The sequence below is a fragment of the Protopterus annectens genome, chromosome 11.part0 (genome assembly GCF_019279795.1).
Source record: "Protopterus annectens isolate FY-2018-M chromosome 11.part0, PAN1.0, whole genome shotgun sequence".
NCBI lineage: Eukaryota > Metazoa > Chordata > Ceratodontiformes > Protopteridae > Protopterus > Protopterus annectens.
Window position 1 is genome coordinate 1,249,029,851 of NC_056745.1, and position 20,354 is coordinate 1,249,050,204.

The window sequence follows — 20,354 nt, forward strand, 5'->3', positions numbered from 1 at the left end:
TTTAAATTAATTTTGCTATGCCCTTTTTAGAGGTTAGTATACTGTACCTCTGTCTAACAGTGACACAGAAGTGATACCCGGGGTAAACCTACAATCCCCCATCCACTCATCAGGATACCTCCTGAAGAGAGTCAATGAGGGACTCTGCCTAAACTGGACTGGGATTTTATTCCAGAGTGAAGGGAGCCTCTGGGTTATGAATCTGTCCTTCCAGCATGTCCTATTTATTTCAGTGCTGAGGTTCAAGTCTCTCGAGCACGTAGCTCGATGGGATTTGGATTTTCTGAGGTGCAGCATGTCCATTAATTCCGGGTTGGACATGGCTTTATACGTCAGGCACAGATAGCCTCTGAGCAGGCGGTATGCCACTGAGTAGAGCTGGAGTTTCTTTAACCGGGCAGCATATGGCATCTGTTTGAGCCCTTTGATCCTCTTGGTGAGGTACTTTTGGGGTCTTTCCAGTTGCTGCAGGTGTCTGGTAAGGTACATTCCCAAAAGGGGCATTATACTCAATTATGGGCCTGATGAGGGATGAGTAAAGAAGCACGATGACCTCCCCTGATCTAGATGTGAATCCCTTCATGATTAGGTGAGCTATATAAAATGTTTTACTCACCACTTTGGCCACGTGGTTGTTAAATGAGAGACTGCTATCTACTTGGGTCCCCAGGTCCCTAATTACTTCTTCCGTACTTAATGGATTACCACCTATGTGGTAATTTGTGGGCACTTTGTTTTTGCCAAAGGGGATGACTATACACTTTTTGGAATTTAGCTTAAGGTCATGGCTCTAGCACCAGTTGTCTGTTTCTATGAGGCCCTTTTGAAGGATGCTTGTGTCGGCTGGAGATGTCAGGGGGGCAGCACTCTGCTGGGATAGATATTTGCCCTTTTGGTGGGGGGGGAGTTTGCACTGAAACTGTCAGCTAGGATGTTGGCACTGTCTGTGGGTTCGGTGTATTTTTTGTCATTTTGGACTAATTCTGAGCATATCTGGGAATTCCCACCCAGGTTCCTAACATAACTAAAGAAAGCCTTGTGATTATCCTTAGTGTCCTGTGCAATTTTTCTCTCGAAGCTGGCCTTAGACGATTTTATGAGTGCCCGTAATTTTTTGCTAATACTGATCAGAGATGCCTTCCCTTTTTGGGATTTTGCTCTATCATGTAGTAGCTTCCTCCTTCTATTGTATAGTTTGTTTATGGCTGGGGTCCACCAGACAGGACGTCTGCCTTTGGAGGATTGGGTCTTGGTTTTATTTGGGATTGCATGATCCATGCATTCCTGAAGGTGTTCATAGAATGCGTTTATAAAGGATTCTGCGGTCTGGGCCGTATTTTCCACAGGCCCGGGAGCTTTGAAGGATTCCACTTCGGTTTTGAGGAGTGTGAAATTTGCTTTAGAGAAGTTTTTCACTGTGGTTTTCTGGGCAGGGGATGGGGTCAGGATGTGAATATCCAGTGAGATTAGTTTATGGTCTGATCTTACCAGTGAAGGATACACTTCTGGTCTGGAGCATAGAGTCCCCATGTTGGTGATGAGCAGGTCCAGTATGTTTTCCCCTCTTGTGGGAGTGGTAACAAGTTGTTCCATAGCATTTGAGTTTATAAATTCTAGGAACCTTTGGGCTAGGGTGTTGGAGCTAGAGTAATGCTCCCAGTCTATGTTTGGGTAGTTGAAATCGCCCAATATAATTGGAGAGACCTTCATATTTTCCAGTGTTCTCAGGAAGGCCGAGTAGGGTTCCTGGGTTTGGGAGGGCGGTCTGTAGCAGGCTATAAACTGGAAGGCAGTTTTACCCACTGTTAGTTGCACATGGATAGTCTCTGATGCTTCGTGCTGTGCCACCAACCTGGAGGTGTGGGTATCTTTGACGAATATTGATACTCCCCCTCCTTTTGTGGTTCAGTCCAAGTTTTGGATCCTGGAAGAAGGCAGTGGTAATAGTAATACCTAAACAGGGTAAATATCCATCAGATCCAGCTTCATACAGCCCCATTTCAATACTAAACCATGATTATAAAGAGTTTATGTCTATAATGGCTAAAAGAATGCAAAAGTGATACCAAAATTGATAGAAATGGATCAGTGTGGTTTTGTGGGGTGGAAGGCAAACATTTGAATATTAACAGAACACTGATGGTCCAGAGAGAAGCAGAATGTAAGAAAATACCACTTTTGTTGGTGGGTCTTGATGCAGAGAACGCATTTGACAGAGTAGACTGGGAGTTCATGAGCAGAGCAATGGTAGCAATAAGGTTGATTAGGAGTACATATATATATATATGAGGGGTCAGAAATGAAAATTAAAGTGTGTGGGGTCCTCTCTGATAACTTCTGCTTTAGTAGAGGAAACAGACAGGGTTGTCCATGTTCCCCTTTGTTGTTTGCATTATATTTAGAACCATTGGCAAAGAAAATAAGGAACTTAGAAATTCAAGGATATAATTGGTATGGTAGTCAGGAAAAGCTGACTCTATTTCCAGATAATATTATTTTATAAATGACAAAACCAGAAAGGGACATTACAGTGTTGTGGAACATTTTAAGACAGTTTCAAATCTTGTTGAGATACAAAATTAATGAAGCTAAAACAAAGGCAATAGCGGTAAATTATGTACCCACACACAAATTGGTCCAACAATATCCCTATTTATGGGGACATGATAAAATGAGGTATTTAGGAGTATGGATTAGAAATTACTCTGTTGTGCCAGCTAAGAATATGTGGGAAAAAGACTAAACCGATGATAATACAAAAATTGTGAAACTAGAAGCTTTGTTACATGGATATGGATACTAAAACACAAGCAATTAAAATGTTTTTAGTCCCTTTAGTCTTATACACAGGCCAGGCATATTTTAATCAACCAGAGGAGAAGCTGTGGATAGCAACTAAAAAAGAGTTGAAGGATTTTATCTGGGAAGGGAAGACAGCAAGAATCAAGTGGGATAAGCTTATTCTTCCAACAGAACAAGGAGGACTAGGATTACCATAACTGAAGGGGTATTTCAGAGATATACAGTTAAGGCTCTTATACACAGCACAAGCAGAAAACTATAATTCAAAGTGGAAAGGGATGATTATGAAATGGGGGGGGGGGGCTGAAGAAATAAGGAGAGACTGGGATTTTGGATGCAGGCCTTTAAGAAGAATAACAATAATCATACAGAATATTATATCTATAAAGTAGCAGAAACTATCCTAAGAGCTATCCCAACACGAGAATGGAGAAAGAAGATTCTGATGATAGGGATTACTGCAATTAGGGATATAGACAATAGGCAAGAGGGGGGCTGGAATTTATTGGAGAAAACTGGCAAAAGAATCAAGGCATTGGGAGCAAATAAATAGAGGGAGAAAGATGATAAAATGGGAAAACACCAAGAATTTATTTGGACTGCAAGTTAGAGAGTGCTTTCACTATCAAGGATTGATGTCAGAGTATAGGCAAAGAAAAGGTGGGGTCAGAAATGAAAGACCAACACTGGTAGAGTTTTTAGTAGAAGCTAGAATATAAGCTGCCATGAAAAAATGAATAATTAGTAGAGTATATAAAAATATTGCAAGATAACTATAAGAATCAATCAGAGGAGGGCAGAAAGGATTGGGAAGACAGATTGGATAAGCAATTCACAAAGAAACAATGGGAGAATATATGTATGTCTCCCAAACATGCAACAAAATCTAGATGATTTAGGATTTTTGCTTGGAACTGTTTACACAAATATTTTTATACCCCAAGTAGACTCCAGAGAATTTTTCCTCAAGAAGACAGAAAATGTTGGAGTGATGGGGAAGAAACGGGTAATTGGGAACATATTTTATGGGAGTGAGGTGAGTTGGTGGACTTTAAGGATTCCCTGGGGGATGCACTGTTACAGATGCTGGGTGGGCATATTGGTGTGATGAGTGAGATGATTGTTCTGAGCTATGATACAGGACTGGCACTGCCTACACATGGTAAGGCCTTCCTGTGTCTAATTATGGTGGCTGCCAAAAAAGCAATTACTAGAAAATGGAAATCAAAATCTAAACCAACTATACTAGAAGTAGTGAATATAGTAACAGAGATAAAACAACATAATTGAGATCTTTAGAAAAGGTAAGCGCAAACTACATAGGAAAAAAATGGGAATTGTGGGAACAACACATACAGGGGAGGAATTAGGTTTAAAAGAAGGCAGGATGTAAATAAGCTATGTAATGTGTGACTGAAAATGATTGGGTAGATTATAAGTGATGTATAACGTTTGCAACTGGGAGTGTGTCAGTATGGTTTGTGATGATAAATGCTTGCAACTAGGCTTGTGTCAGCGTAGTTTGTCTTCATTTATATAAATGTATGATTGCCTATGTCGTAAGTGATGGTTTAATAAATACGTTTCTTGTTTAGAAAAAAGGGGGGAGTTGAATAATTTATGTAATGTTATGTTATATATGTTTTATATATATATATATATATAATTATATATATATATATATATATATATATATATAAATATATATATATATATATATATATATATATATATATATATATATAGCTAGCAATATATGTGAAGTATAATGTTTGTAAATGTAAACTTGTTAATACAGTTTGATTACTTTTATATAAATGTAAATTTTCCTTGGTCACAAGTAATAATTCAATAAAGGTGTTTAAAAAAATCAGCTAAAACATTCAGTAGCACAATATGTAGTAAGTGCACTGTAGAAATACGAATAAATAAAGTTCATCTTCCATCCTCCATACTTCTCTCCCATTTCTCCTCTCTTGATCATTTTCCCACTATTCCCAATATATTCATACAACACAAATCTTTTGAATGAGTCTGGCCACAGAAGCACTGTAACACACATGATTAGGTCCATATGCTTTTAGTAAGTTTTATGCTAAAGTCCTTGTTTTATCTACCTTACTTACCTGCATACTGTGTGGCAAAGATCAGATAATTTAAGAAGCTACTGCTTCTAGATCACCACTGGAAAAAAGGCATTTTTGCTCTTGTGCCTAGTATGATGACTTTGTTAATAAATAAAAGAAAATAAATAAAATAGCTTTTTGTGTGTTTGTGTGTATACAAGAGTGCATGCATGCTTATGTGTCTGTTTTTGTATCTGTGAACAAAACAGACTTGTGATTCAATCACCAACAAGTAAACAACCATACCAAACTAAAACAAAAAAATTATTCAAATCCATATTATTCAGAACAGTTTACCTTAACTCATATGTGCAGGGAAGGGGTGGTGTTCTCCTTCTAGCCTCACATGGAATGCTGTTCTATTGCTTTATGACTTATTCTAATAACATAATGTGCTACTGGTGTTCAAGATGAAACATGCCTCCTACAACTCTTCTTGTATCCCACAGTACAAGAATTAGGAAATCTGCCTTTTTATTGGGTACAACCTAATTCACCTGTTCATGGTTACTTGCCTCACTTCTTTATGTCATCATTTTACAGATACTTATTTCACCTGACTGTGCTAAAGTACATCATTATGCCATTGTTATCTTCTTCACTTTTCCATTGTTATGACTCACCCTACACTGTAACACTTGCTTTCCCTCTAGAGTTACCTACCTCCCATCTCCAAAATAACCTACTTCACATATCCATAGGCAGCCCATTACCCAGGTCCTTCACAAACTATGCTAAGACTTATGTCAGCCCAATCCACTACAAAAGCAATGACTATTTATCTCACTTTACGCAGAGAGATTAAGCCTTGACCACCACCCAGGTACCTCAAATTCAGCTAGAGGCAAGGGCACTCTGTGAAGCTGGTGTGGGGAAGGACAGAAATGATGAGGCTTTGCATGTTTGTCCCTCTTCAGAGGGAGGGAGGAGAATAAGCTACCAGTGTAGAACAGGCCATTCTCTGCAATCCTGGTGGACATCAGCTCAGAAACAAGGCTGGGCCAGGCATACAGGTAGATTTGGTTCATATAGCAGCTATGACGGGGTTGGGGTGCACCTAAACCTTGCTTTACAGCATGCAGTGGTCAACAGGTGGAAATCCAGGCCATAACGCAGTAGACCTTCCACCCAACCAAACTGATTATGGTGGCTTTCCAATTATCTCATCTCCCTTGCCACTCTCATTACCACTGGCAGGGCTCTGCCAACCTAAACCTGATCCACACTCTCTGAGGCTGAGTAAGGGTTTATGTCTGACTACAAGAATCCTAGCTCTCTGACAAGATACCACCTGAATATGAACAAATAAGCATCCAACAGTAGTGTTAAGCTCATTCAAACACATCACTGAGAGACTGTGCAAACAACATGAGAACTGCACTGGGTGATAACTTATACCTAGATATCTAGAAAAGCCATGTTTATCAGTTAGGGATTAATGAAGAGTAAAAGATTCTTACCTACCTGAAACTTCATCCATCTTCACCTCTGCTTCAAATTCTGCTGTAATATATGATACTTCTTTGGATGCAGATTTACGCCCACGCCTTCTTTTCTTTGAAGAATCGCACTTCAGATTCACAAATGTTATTTGACAGTTTTCTGTACAAGGGAACTGTCCCACTTTGAATAAGAAAGGTTACAGTGTGGATAAATCAAGCAGCAGGAAATAGCAAATAATATCCTGATTTGTGATATCACCTGCTGAAGCAACATAGCAAATCTTGTCTTTGAGCATATAAATGATAATTACTACTGTGACTAGTCAAGTTTCTCAAGTATGTATATGGATAGTTACACTCTGCACAAAAGGGTACTTCTATTGTGTCAAATGATTACTGAACAGCACACACACACACACACAAATAAAAATGCATATGCACTTATACTTAATAACTATAATGGATCCATATGGAGTGAAAACAAAATATTTTTATTCCAGTAACTGATACGTAACATGCATAGACTAAAACAAAATCAGTCCATCCTCCATACTGAATTAATGGAAGAAAAAAAAATGAAAACATCTAGGACTTCAAGGTGGCGGATATCCTATGAGCACCCCTATGAGCACCTTAATGACATGGCTCTATAAAATTCATAAAGTAGTTTAGCCAAAAACAACCAAAAACCACTCCAAAGCCTTGGAAAACTAACGACAAAACAAATTAAACACAAACAGAATCACAGTGATAGAAAAACAGACGCCACTGAGAGACAAAAAAAGAATTTAATCTCACAACTAAGTGCTTTCGGCCTTACATAGAAGCCTTCATCAGAACAAAAAACAAAGACACAAATCAAATAATATACACACATCAATTAAGTTGCACCAGTTACAAAGCTTCACTAAATTATTTTCAGATAAGGAAAAACTATCTTAAATAAAACATTAAAAGCACTCGTAAAACTCTAATTTCTACATACAACCAAAAACAAAAAATTATGACCATGAAAAATTGTTGTTCTGAGTGTAATAATGTTAAATACACTACATCTATATCAATTTAATACTTCATTTACATTTGTTAAAAATCTGCTTTCTAGTGCAAAACTGCTTTATAATTTGCAACACCATTTAAACCTGGTGTATTATAATCATTAAATACAACCTGCCACTTGAATTCTCTATACTCCAACTCCCCTTCCCTATTCCCATTGAAATCATCAGGTACATGATCAACAACTGTAAAATAAAATTTCTTATAGTTTTTACAAATAAAAACATGTTTTGCTAATGCACTGTCTAAATTCTTACTTTGGCATACAAATGCTAGTACATTCTCCTTTTAGAGTTTTATGAGTGCTTTCAATGTTTTTTCTAAGAGAGCTTTTCTATTTATTGAAAATAAGAAGCTCTGTGGTTGATGCAACTTAACTGATGTGTGCATATTATTTGATTTGTCTCTTTGCTTTTTGTTTTGATGATGGCTTCTGTGTAAGGCCGAAAGTACTTAACAATTGTGAGATTAACTTCTTTTTTCGTATTTTTTGTCTGTCATTGGTGTCCATTTTTCCATCACGGTGATTCTGTTTGTTAGTTTAGCCAAAAAGCCAGAACATGCAAAGAAATAAAAGAGAAAATAGTCCATAAATAAAAAATTCAGCACTTAGTCTGAAGAAAAGAGATATAGTATCCTGCTGTGAAAGGCTAAAGAAAACTTTTCAAAATAACCTCCGGAAGAATGGACATGTGGAAATAAAGGCCTGAAGGTATTCTGTAAGATAAAACGAATATACCAAGATGTCGAGTGAAACCGAAACAATGGAAGAGCAAACAACCAAGACAAAATACCTTACAGTTGCAACACCAGAAAAAGAAACAATAATGAAAAGATCAAGAGCCACAAAGCAACAGGAAAACTCACAAGCAAGCACAAATCCAAAAATGGAGCAATACCCTTTCCTAGAGGATCTAAAAACTGCATTACAACCTCTACAATGGCTATCCAAAACTTCTCAGACCAACTTTCAAGCTTCAGCAACACAATAAACCAAATGGCTTCCCAATTAGAAAAGATGGAGGCCAAAGTAACACAAAATGAAATAAAGATAGACGATATACAAAACATCAATGAAATGAACGCCAACATCATCCAGGAGATGCAACAAAAAACTGTTGACTTAGAAGTGAGAAGCAAGAGAATAAGAAGTTATGTACTCACCATAACGTTCCATCTGAGTGGATAGACTTCATTTGTCTGCAACCTGTGGGATTCGGATCCGATCTCGGATCCGAGCAGGCAACTTTTGCAAAGCTTAGATCCGAGCTCCTAGCTCCTCCCCCTACCCATAATCCCCTGCCAACCCTGACTGACCTCAGATCAAGTTTGCCCGCAACCACAAAAGCAGGTAAATAACCACCTTCTCGGAGAGATACACGGCGATAGAACATAAAACACCTCTGAAGGTCAGGGGGATGGGGGGGGGGAACGGTTGCAGACAAATGAAGTCTACCCACTCAGATGGAACGTTATGGTGAGTACATAACTTCTTAATCTGAAGTGGTTAACTTCATTTGGTCTGCAACCTGTGGGACAGAATCCCCAGCTACCTAAACCTTGGGCGGTCTTCATGGAAGGATATTCCGGAGCACTGTGGAGCCAAAAGAAGTTCTCCCTCTGGAGATAATGTCCAGCTTATAATGATTGATAAAGGTATGAGATGAAGTCCAAGTGGCTGCTGAACAGATATCATCCAAGGACACTCTGGATTTGAAGGTGACAGTTGTAGCCATGGACCGAGTTGAGTGGGCACGAACTCCCTGAGGTGTGGGCCTGCCGGAATTTTGATAAGACGTGATGATACATTGTGAAAACCATTTCAATAAGGTAACTTTCGAAACTGGTTTACCTAGATTAAATTTGGCAAAGGAGACGAACAACTGGTCGGATTGCCTATGACCAGATGTCCTATGAATGTAAAACCTAAGTTGTCTATGCATGTCCAAAGAATGCAATTTGTACTCTCCTTTGTTTTGGTAGTTAGGAAAGAAGACCGGCAAATTGATAGATTGGTTAATATTCATCTCAGAAACTACCTTCGGAAGGAATGAGGGATTGGTCCTAAGGTAAACCCTATCCCTGTGAAAGGCTAAGTATGGGGGTTTTACAGAAAGAGCTTGCAATTCAGATACCCTCCTAGCTGAAGTAATAGCCACTAGGAAGGCTGTTTTCCACTACAAGTATTTGAGGTCTACAGACGCCGCCGGTTCGAAGGGCGGAGCCGTCAAGGCTTGTAATACCAAGGTCAAATCCCAAGGAGGAACTGGTTCCTTTACTGGAGGTCTAAGTAGAAAAGTGCCCTTTAGGAATGTTTTGCACAATTTTGTAGTAATCAAAGGGCCCATTTCACTACCTACATGATAATGAGAGATAGCTGCTAATTGCACCTTCACCGTAGAGCAGCAAGCTCCCTCATTAAAAAGTCCTGAAAGAAAATCCAGCACCGCAGGCAAGGGGGCTGTAAAGGGATCCAAATTATGGTGTTCTGCCCAGATAGAGAAACGCTCCCATTTACTACCGTAGACCTTCCTAGTAGAGGGCTTGTGCGCTGCTACTAGGATAGTTTTAAATAGAGATGAGATACCAGGAGTCCTAGCTACGAGTGGAACTGGAGCAGCCAAGCCGTAAGCTTGAGGTTGACAAGGTTGGGGACTGGGAGCCCCAGGGGGTGGGAAATCAGATCTGGGAGGGGATCCAGAATCCAGGGCGGATTCACTCGATGAGACCAGAGGTAAGGGAACCAAGCTTGGCGAGGCCAGAATGGGGCAATGAGGATCATCTTGCTCCCCAACCGACTGGCTTTTTGAATGAGTTTCAGCATCAGGGGAAGAGGAGGGTAGGCATAGAGAAGACCGGGTGGCCAAGCATGCACCAAAGCATCCCTCGGGGCTTCCCCGGCAGGGGGAATGAGAGCGAAGTAATTGTTGCATTTCGTGTTTGAGGGTGACGCGAAGAGATCGCAACAGGGCTGCCCCCAGACTGCAAAAATTTGACTCGCTACTTGGGGATTGAGGGACCACTCGTAAGGAGACAGGATTGTGCAACTCAGTCTGTCCGCCAGGATGTTGGTCCATCCCGGAATGTGCGTTGCAATGAGAAAGCGGTTGGTGGAGATCGCCCATTCCCACACTCTCATGGCTTCTCGACAGTGTGTGTAAGACCTGGTTCCCCCTTGCTTGTTGATATACCGTACCACAGACATGTTGTCTGACTGGATCGCAATTGTTCCTGCAGGTAGAAAGCTCTGAAGTGCTTGCAATGACAACAGCACTGCCCTCATCTCTAGAACATTTATGTGCAATAAGGTCTCTGAATCGTTCCACGTGCCTTGGACCGTCCTGCCCGAAAAATGCCCCCCCCCCACCCAAGACGAGAGGCGTCCGTGGTCACCGTGGCGAGAGGGGGGCTGTGGCAAAGGGGTGTCCCGCCTGGAGGTCCGGCAATTGAAGCCACCAAACGAGAGGCCTCTTGCAGGCCCTGCTGAGGGAAACGGGGGTGATTCAACGGGTACTGATGAAGGGACCATTGCACTTGTAGAGTCCACTGTAATATCCTCATGTTCAGACACACCATGGGAAGAAGATTGATTGCGGCTGCCATGGAGCCTAGGGCCCTCAGGACCAATCCCACCGGTGGTTTCGAAGATTGGAAGATGGCCCGCACATGTGCCCTCAGTATGAATAAACGGTCGGGAGTTAGGAAGACTAGCTGCCTGTTGGTGTCCAGTCAGGCCCAGATAAAATCTATCACCTGAGTTGGGGTAAGAGAGGACTTGTCCGAGTTTATAGTGATCCCTAGTTGTGGAGCAAGGTTGAGGAAGTAGTCCCTGGCTAAGCAAAGTAGATGCCTTGTCGGGGCGGTGAGGAGCCAGTCGTCCAGGTACGGGAAAACCTGCATTCCCTGGAGTCTCAGGTGGGCCTCTATCACAGCTAATACCTTGGTGAACACCCTGGGGGCTGAGGTGAGGCCAAAGGGGAGGACCCTGAATTGGTAATGACCGTCTCCCAGCCGGAAGCAGAGAAACCTCCTGGATAGTTCGTCCATCAATATGTGGTAGTACGCATCCTTAAGGTCTATCGAGCACATCCAGTCGTTCTCCCGCAAGAGGGGGGAATAGATTGAAGAGTGACCATCTGGAACTTTTCTTTGGTTACTGACAGATTTATTAGGGAAAGATCGAGGATGGGCCTTAGGTCCCCCGTCTTTTTTGGCACTAAAAAGAACCTGGAGTAGTAACCCGATCCGGACTGGCCTGGGGGGACGTGCTGGATGGCCCCTTTTTCTAAAAGCAGCCGGATCTCTGCAGCTGCTGCCTCCCTCAGATAGGGTGGAACATCGGGGAGGTGCCCGGGGGTGTCTGGGATGTAGGAAAAGGGAATTTTCTATCCTCTGGATATTATACGAAGCACCCAGCGGTCTGTTGTAATGGACTCCCAAGCTGCCAGGTGCTTCGAGAAACGCCCCCCCGACTGCCTCCAGAGTGGAGCAGTCGAGCAAGCCTTCAGGGCTGCTGTGTGGGCCGATCAGAGAAGGCTTCTCTGGACCCAAAATTCTTCGGGATCCCTCTGCCTCTAGGGCAGCGTTCACCCTGTCCTCCTCTGCCACGGAAGGACTGGGAGTCCGAAGCAGACTGGGATTGTTGCGACTTTCGGAACCACATCTTCTTCTGACCTTTTTGGTTCTTGGAGAAGGACCTCTGGGGAGCAGAGAAGCGGACTCCAACGGCAGACAACGTCTTCCCATTCTTTTCGCTCTGGACCAAAGTCTCGCAAACTGTCTTGCCAAAAAGGGCAGAACCATCGAAAGGGACATTCGCAAAGGATGCCTTGAAGGGTTCCGCGAAATCACAATGTCAGAGCCAGGCCTGGCGCCTCATAACTAGGCCTGCTCCGCTGGCTCTAGCAGCTCCCTCCATAGTATGGGATAAAAGCCGCATAGAGGTGTTGGATATAGACCTAAGAGTGGCCATGCGGGTGGAGTACAACTGTTTGTCCTCTCCCGACATGGACTCTGGGAGCGATGCAGCGTACTCTTTAATAAGGTCCCGCTGCAGCCGAATCACATGTGCCATGTAGTTCAGGGACCTTACAGAGAAGATCGCTGAACTAAAGACCCGCTTCCCAAGACGGTCCATCGAGCAAGACTCCTTGCTCGGGGGATGGACCGAGGGACTCTCTTGGGCTAACTCCCTCTTGGTGGCTGCCGCCACCAACATGGCATCTACGTGGGGTCCCTTGCTCCAATGGGACTTGTTGGTCGGGGGACTCAGGATCCTTTGGGACGTTTGGGGACTGGCTACACAGTGTCCGGCTCCTTCCACGCCCTAGTGATAATAAGGTCCACTAAGGTGTCGGCCAGAGGGGACACCCAAGAGGTAGATGGGCCTGCTTCGAACGCCTCGAGGAACACGGATTCATCCAAGGAAGCCTTGGGGGCAGACCACCCCAACTTATCCTAAGCATTTCCATGATGTCTCCAAAGGAGACATCCTCGGGGGGTGACCTTGGGGAGCCTTCCCCCTCATCCAAATCCGTGTCTTCTGTCAAGGACTCAGGGGAGTACACGTGCCTCCTCTTACACTTCCGCTTGTGAGGAACATCCTCGGGAGGACTGCCCGAGGATGACTCACCAGCAACGTCTTGTTCCAATGGAATGACCTGAGACGTCAAAGCATGCTGTCCCTGTGGCCGGCCGACGGAAGCCTGACCCAAACAAGAGGGAGTGTGGGATGGAGCCGTAGCAGGGAGCGAGGGCCTGGATGCACTCAACAGAGCTCTCTCCACCACATCGAAGGCCGAGGGAGAGCCACTCTCTCTGGGATCTGAGAGCTGACCCTCGCTCGGATCCGATGGATGGATCGGAGCCAGCGCCGAGACCATCGGATCCGAAGGGCCAGTGTGCTCCGACCTGGACGGAGCCGAAGGCACACTAAACCCCTCAGATCCGAAGCTCAGAGCACGGCTCCGAGAGCTCGGATCCAACAAGGACGGATCCGGTAAGCTCGAAGGAAGAGTCGGAGCCGAAGTACCAAATACTGTCGGCGCCGACCCATCCCGGCTCCAACGCTGCCCGGCTCTGAGCGCTCCGAACCCGGGAAGCGGGTCGGAGAAGGCGCTATCGAGGCAAAAAAGGTGTTGAGCTCCCCCCCGGAGGGGGGGGGGCAGGAGCACTCACTCCCATCTGCATTTGGGTCTGGATGAACCTTCGCATCACCCGGTCCAAATCAGCTTCAGACAGGCTACGTGTCGATCTCGTCGAGGCCACCGAGGCTGGCCATGAGTGCCGCCTCGATGACCTCGACAGAGATTGGGCTTCCTCCTCCTCGGGTCCCGGTGAGAAGCATGGAGACCGGAGCCGAGAAGGAGGAGACCTCGACCTGGAGGACCTGGAGGGAGAAGCCCGCTTAGCCAGCTGGGCCGAAGCGGAGGCCTCGGCCCACCGCTTGTGGTGCTTTTCCCTCTGTTTTTCTTTCCTAGCCTCCCTCGCCTCTGGCGTCGAAGTGGGAGATTGAGTCACGGCCGGGGGGAGAGAGGCAGGAGTGGCCACCACCGAAGCCTGGGAAGAGGCCACAGAAACACTGGAGGCCAAGGCCGAAGCCGAATCCGGGGGCAAGAGTCCCACCAGGATCAGCTTCGAACTCCGGTCCTTCAGTGCCCTGGGGTTGAACGCCGCACAGATAGAACATCCAGAGGAAAGGTGTTCAACCCCAAGGCACAGAACACACCAAGTGTGGCCATCCGCTGGGGAGAGCTTATGGCCACACTCGGTGCTCTTGGAGAAAATTGGTTTTGGGGCCTCAGACATTTTAAGGAAAACACACTCGCTAGGCCCCAAACACACAACACACCGACTACGTACCAGCAAAGGGGAGGGAGGGAGGGAGGGTAATTTAACTAAAATTTGACTAAAAAAATCTAGCTATAAGAGTTTAAACAAAGGGAAACCTAACCACAGCACTCTCGTACACTAAAGGAGATAGAAAAAAAGTTTAAAATTTCTCACAAGTTAGTCAAAAAACCCAGAAAATTAGGAGCTCAAAATCCAGCTGCTGATCAGAAGCGCGGCAAACTAGATCTGAGGTCAGTCTGGGTTGGCAAGGGATTATGGGTAAGGGGAGGAGCTAGGAGCTCGGATCTAAGCTTTGTAAAAGTTGCCGGCTCGGATCCGAGATCGGATCCGAATCCCACAGGTTGCAGACCAAATGAAGTTAACCACTTCAGATAAAATATTTTAATTAGAGGAGTCCCGAAAAAATGTGAGCATTCATAACTAATGGAAACAAAAAAAATAGTGGGTTGCCTATTGGAAAATACAGCTGAAGCCAACAAGATGGGATTGAAAGGGCAAATCAAGCTATCTGCCCAGCACAAATACTTGCTAAGCCAAGACAAAGCTATGCTAAATTTTTAAATCAAGATGTGAACAAAATTTTAGCAGCTGCAAAAAAAAAAATCATAGTCTGAAACAGAAGCAAAATAACATTTGCACAAGACCTTCTCTTCCAAATAAAGTAGTAAAGACAATTCTGCACCTATCTAACTGCTAAAAAAATTAAATTGCAGATGTACTACCCAAATACTCTGAATTTTCAATACAGGGGCTATAAATATGCTGTGGATTCCGTTAAAGAAACAAAGCTCATATTTATGAAAGCATTTAACAAACAGCCAGATACTTATTCTTAAAAATAATCTGAATAAACCAAGGTATGGATAAATTTGTAAATTAACAAGAATTAAATATAAAAAGATGCAAAGAGTAAACTAACCAGAAGTTGGCTTTTCCCCGAATGGTGCCAGAACCTGTGAATCCAATGACAGTTGACCTGCAGTAAACATTTGAGTGAACAAGTTCCCCACACAGACACTCTTAGATTTAACACTTCCTGTTTTTCATCTTTTTGTAAAACAGTCTGACGGAAACATGAAAGGTTAAAAAATACTTTGTCGAGAAGACATTGGGGAAGGAGAGATGAACACCTAGAAGAATCTACAGGAAGAAAAGTAATTTAAAGTGTGAAAGCAATGAGAGACCAAGTAAAGTGAGAGAAAACCCATCAATTAATTAATTAGAAGAAGGTGACAGAAAATAGGAAGGAACTCTCAAATAATAAAGCAGGCCAGGAACAAACTACAGATTTGGACTTCAATGTTAAGTTTGCCTTAAAAATTAAAGTTTCAGTCGGTTTGAATAGGTTAAAGGTGCCAGGAGAGCAAATTAAGGTTGTAAATACTACATATGCAGAGATAAGCTATTAACATTGATGCAATAGTGGATTGTAAAAGTTTATACACAATAGCAACGAAACATTAACGAACAAAGTAACCTTTTGCTTTGTAGGAAATTGTGCAGTAATGTTGACACTGGTAATGTCTGAAGCACTTCGTACAGAATGCTTTAGATAATTAGTGAGTGAAGCTTTGCTCACTTGAGTGTTAAACGGTATTAATAATTTTACTGTTCTCACCAAAACTAACTGAAATGTGACTAATAAATGAAGTATTGCAAAAAGACTGTTTAATGATTATATTTGGATAAGAAGCACAGTATAACCTATCTGTTAGGCTTTATAACATGCAAACCTGAAAGACAGGTAATATGGATTGTCAAGATTTAAATACAACAATTAAAAGCTCACCTAGGAGGGAAAGTCTGTAGTAAGAACAAGAAAGGTAAAAGTTTAATTTAAAGTGGGAAATGCAATACTGGTGATACATTTTAAGAGCAAGCCATGGAACAATTATAAATGGGTGGGGAAGGATATGCTTATTTTCGTTTACCTATTTTGTATTTTTAATGTTAGAAAAATGATTAAAAGTTATTGTGTAGAGGAAACAAAAAATACCAAGGTTATCACCATGACTTTAAAAAGAAACCTTTCTCATAACCCAGTATTCTCTTCCTGGCAAAGTGGATTTCTGGTCAGGCACAGGATTAGAGCTGGAAGAGTTAAGTGCTATAATAATAGATGGCTGTTAATCTGCCTAAAAGATCAAATACTTTGGTACAAAGAGATGCTCTCACAGCAGCTACATAAAGGGGGAAAAGGAAAGAGAAAGTAGATAACTGATTCATGGAATATTAAAGGAATACAAGAGAAAAAGAAAAGGAAATTATTAGTCTATAAAGCAAAATCATAAATAATAATTATTCAAGAAACACATATGTTACCTGAGAAATGGATGCAAGACATGGATAAAAACAATTACTGTGTCAGGTAATAAAACCAACAGCAAAGGGGTGATAATTATAATTAAAAACTCAGTTAAGGAACAAATTCTACAGTATGATTCAGACGTTAATGGAAGATGGTGTTATTTCAGTGGAAAGAAATCTAGTCTAGATAAACCAATACTATTCCTGAATATATATGTTTCATGTGCAAAGGAACAATAATTTATTATGTCAATATATAACATTTTAAATCTCTTTCCAAATTATTACTACATAATTGGGTGTGATTGGAACTCATTAGCAGATCCCATATCATATAGAACAAGTAAAAGAAAAACATACAACACTCAGGCCTCTTTAGCAATTTTTGACCTAAGAACAGAATCTCATACCACTTTCAGAGTAACAACTCAAATATGACAAAACTGACATACTACTCCCACTGCCAGAAATCATGGTCGAGACTAGATTTCATTTTAATCTCAGAAATATTCCTAAGAGCTGAGATCAAATATTATACTGAATCTAGATTTTTTTCATATCATTCTAAGATTAAATTAAACATAAACTGGCCAAATTATACTAATTTGAAAATAAATGAGTATAACTGGTCCTTAAATGCAAACCTGCTTCAAAAAAGGATGTCATACAGGATATAAACAACATATTAGATGAACCAAAAACAATACAACTTCCTCCCAAACTCGGTATGACATCCAACGGGCAGCAACTAAAGCTCAGATTAGGGGAATATTGATCAAAAAAGCATCTGATTACAAAAAAATATTCAGAAGCAGAGATTCAGAGATTATTACTAGGCTAACTGCTCTCATAGACCATTTTAAGCCTAGCCAATTACCCCCTGTGAGAATCAAACCCTGCCACCTTGTGTTTCTAAGGCAAACACCTTAACCATTATGCCACCCTCTCACCATTTTCAGTTTGAAAAAAAGAATAAGTAGAGCTACACAATAACTTCTTTAATCTAGACCAATTGAACAGCTGTCAAAAACAGCTATACCAATTCCATGAGTAACAATACTCATTTAAAGAAATGAAAACACTAGTTAGATATTCGGGATGGGTACAGAGTCCTTCAAAAATATTGGCAAGACTAATAAAAGTGAAAAATAATGCTCTTCTGATAACAATAATGGAATATCAAGGAAACCTTTATAAAACAATTACAGAAATTATTAAAGTTTTTGAAGACCTATATTCCCAACAATACAGACAACAAAAACAGGATTTCATGGATCAAGAGAGGAATCCTTTCTTAAAACATTTAGAATTTCCTAACATAACTCAAACCCCAAATGATCTTCTATTGGCACATTTTACACAACAAGAAATCTTATTGGCAATAAACAACCTTAAAACAAGTAAGGCTCCTGGTCCAGATGGATACACAGCTAAATTATATAAAACTTTTGGGCAAAAGGTATCAAATCTCCTGTTGACAATATATAACTACATAAAATAACTTGGTATTACAGACTTATGCTTAAACAATTCCAAGACAATTCTTATACCTAAAGGAAAAAAAACTGACAATAAAAACCCAATGAACTAGAAACCAAGTTCCCTGATCAAACTAGATAACAAAATCCTAGCAGTAATCTTGGTAAATAGATTAAAAAGCATAATGCCAAACATAATATCACCTGAGCAATCTGGATTTATACAGAACAAACTTGCGATAATACACTAACATTGGACATGATTTTACTATCCAAACAACAGAAGACTCCAATATATACAATTGCAATAGACACATGCAAAGCTTTCAACAGACTGAACCACCATTTCTTATTTTCAATTTTACTTTACTTTGACATACTGCAAAAAAATCATAAATATAATTAAAATCCTCCATGTGTATACTCATAGAATACTATATATAAATAAGACAAAATCAACATTTTGAATGGGACTAGACAGGGTTGCCCACTGTCTCTCTATCTTTTTAATTTGTACGTAGAACCTTTTTTCTTACCCATAAAGCAAATAATTTATCACTATATCCTAGAGCTATTTAATAATAAAATAGCATTAACAGGTTTTGCCGACAATTTAAACCTTAACTTTTCATTCCCAAATACTGACTTAAATAAAATATTAGAATCCATTAACAGGTTTTCAAAAATCTCTAATTACAAAATTAATCCTATAAAATCATCTATATTTTCTTTAAACTCAACATGCAATATAGGCTCATACTTTCTGGACTTGGAAATAAAATTAAAATATTCACTAAAATATCTGAGGATATTCTTTCAGCATGACCAAAAACTGTTTTTCCAAAATAATCTTTTTGAAACTGTGGGTAGAAAATGAACAGGATGTCTTAAGATGGGGAAAAATAGAATTACCTTTCCTCTCAAAAGTAGCAGTTATTAAAATTAATATTCTCTAAGGATTATTACTTCAATTTAATGCATCAAATATGATAATACAAAATAAATTCTTTAAAAAACTAAATACACTCCAAGCTAAATTTGACTGGCACCTCAAATCAGTTAGAATTAACTATCAAAAACAAATCCATCCTAAAGAAAATGGAGGGTTAGGAGTACCAGACTTTAAACTACATTATGATAAAATATGATCAAGTAGAATTATAGAAATAATGGACTATGATCCAAAAAGGAAAGATTGGACCCTAGCATGGATTAAAATATGGTATGGTTATATTAAGAATTGTAAAATAAGCCCTAGGGCACTTCCATTTCTTAACAGAGGAAGTGTTAAAATGTCAAAACTCATGATTTGTTACAATACAAATCAAATCAGTTAGAATTAACTATCAAAAACAAATCCACCAAAAAGAAAATGGAGGGTTAGTACTACCGAACTTTAAACTATATTATGATATAATATGCTTGAGTACAATTATAGAAATATCAGACTACGATCCAAAAAGGAAAGACTGGACTCCAACATGGATTAAAATGTGGTATGGCTATACTAAGAATTGTAAAATCAACCATAAAGCACTTCCACTTCTTTATAGAGGAAGTGTTAAAAATATCAAAATTCATGATTTGTTAAAATACAAAATAATAAGACTTCAAAAACTAATGGAAGCTTTAAATCTAACAAAGTCATTCATTATGTTACAATCAATACACTTGAATCCAAACAGTGGGTTAAATAAAGAAATGATAAATTTAAATAGCTTCCCTCTTATTAAAGAGATAAACTTATGGGACCTATATGAATACAGAACCAAATCTTTGGAAGACACAAGGAAGGTCTTTAATCTCCTATTAGGGTATACACAAGGAAGGCCTTTAATCTCCTATTAGGGTATACTATAACTTTAAGACAAATCAGAGAGGTACACACTTCAATTATTGGTAACTCTGAAAATAATGTCAATACGTGTAGAACCTTGTGGAACTTATTAAAACAAAAAAAAATGATATCAAGCTCATACAAAATGATTGTATCCCTTAAATATCAATCATCTATTCTTTTTTTCAAACTATTGGATGAAGCAAAATAACAGAATCATTGATAAACAACTCAATCAATTAAAATAAAGAAACTAACCCCCTTTAAAAAACTCAAATATGACCAACTAATGATAACAAATAATACTTATTTAACCCCGGTAATAAATAATTTCAATGCAAAAGTCGCCCCAAATTGTCCCTATTGCTATTCCCAGAAAGCAGATCTAATCCATATCTTCTGGAGCTGTAAATGTACTTATAAACTGTGGTGTTCATTGAGAGTCAGACTA

General features: G+C 40.5%; 1 protein-coding gene across 1 annotated transcript in view; it reads right to left on the reverse strand.

The window, feature by feature from the left end:
- Positions 1–20,354, reverse strand: part of SCUBE1 (signal peptide, CUB domain and EGF like domain containing 1) — a 4,299,807-nt gene that overhangs the window by 719,403 nt on the left and 3,560,050 nt on the right. The window contains exon 15 of the mRNA XM_044087300.1: positions 6,393–6,551. Coding sequence (XP_043943235.1) covers positions 6,393–6,551 — 159 coding nt within the window. The remainder of the gene's footprint in view (positions 1–6,392; positions 6,552–20,354) is intronic.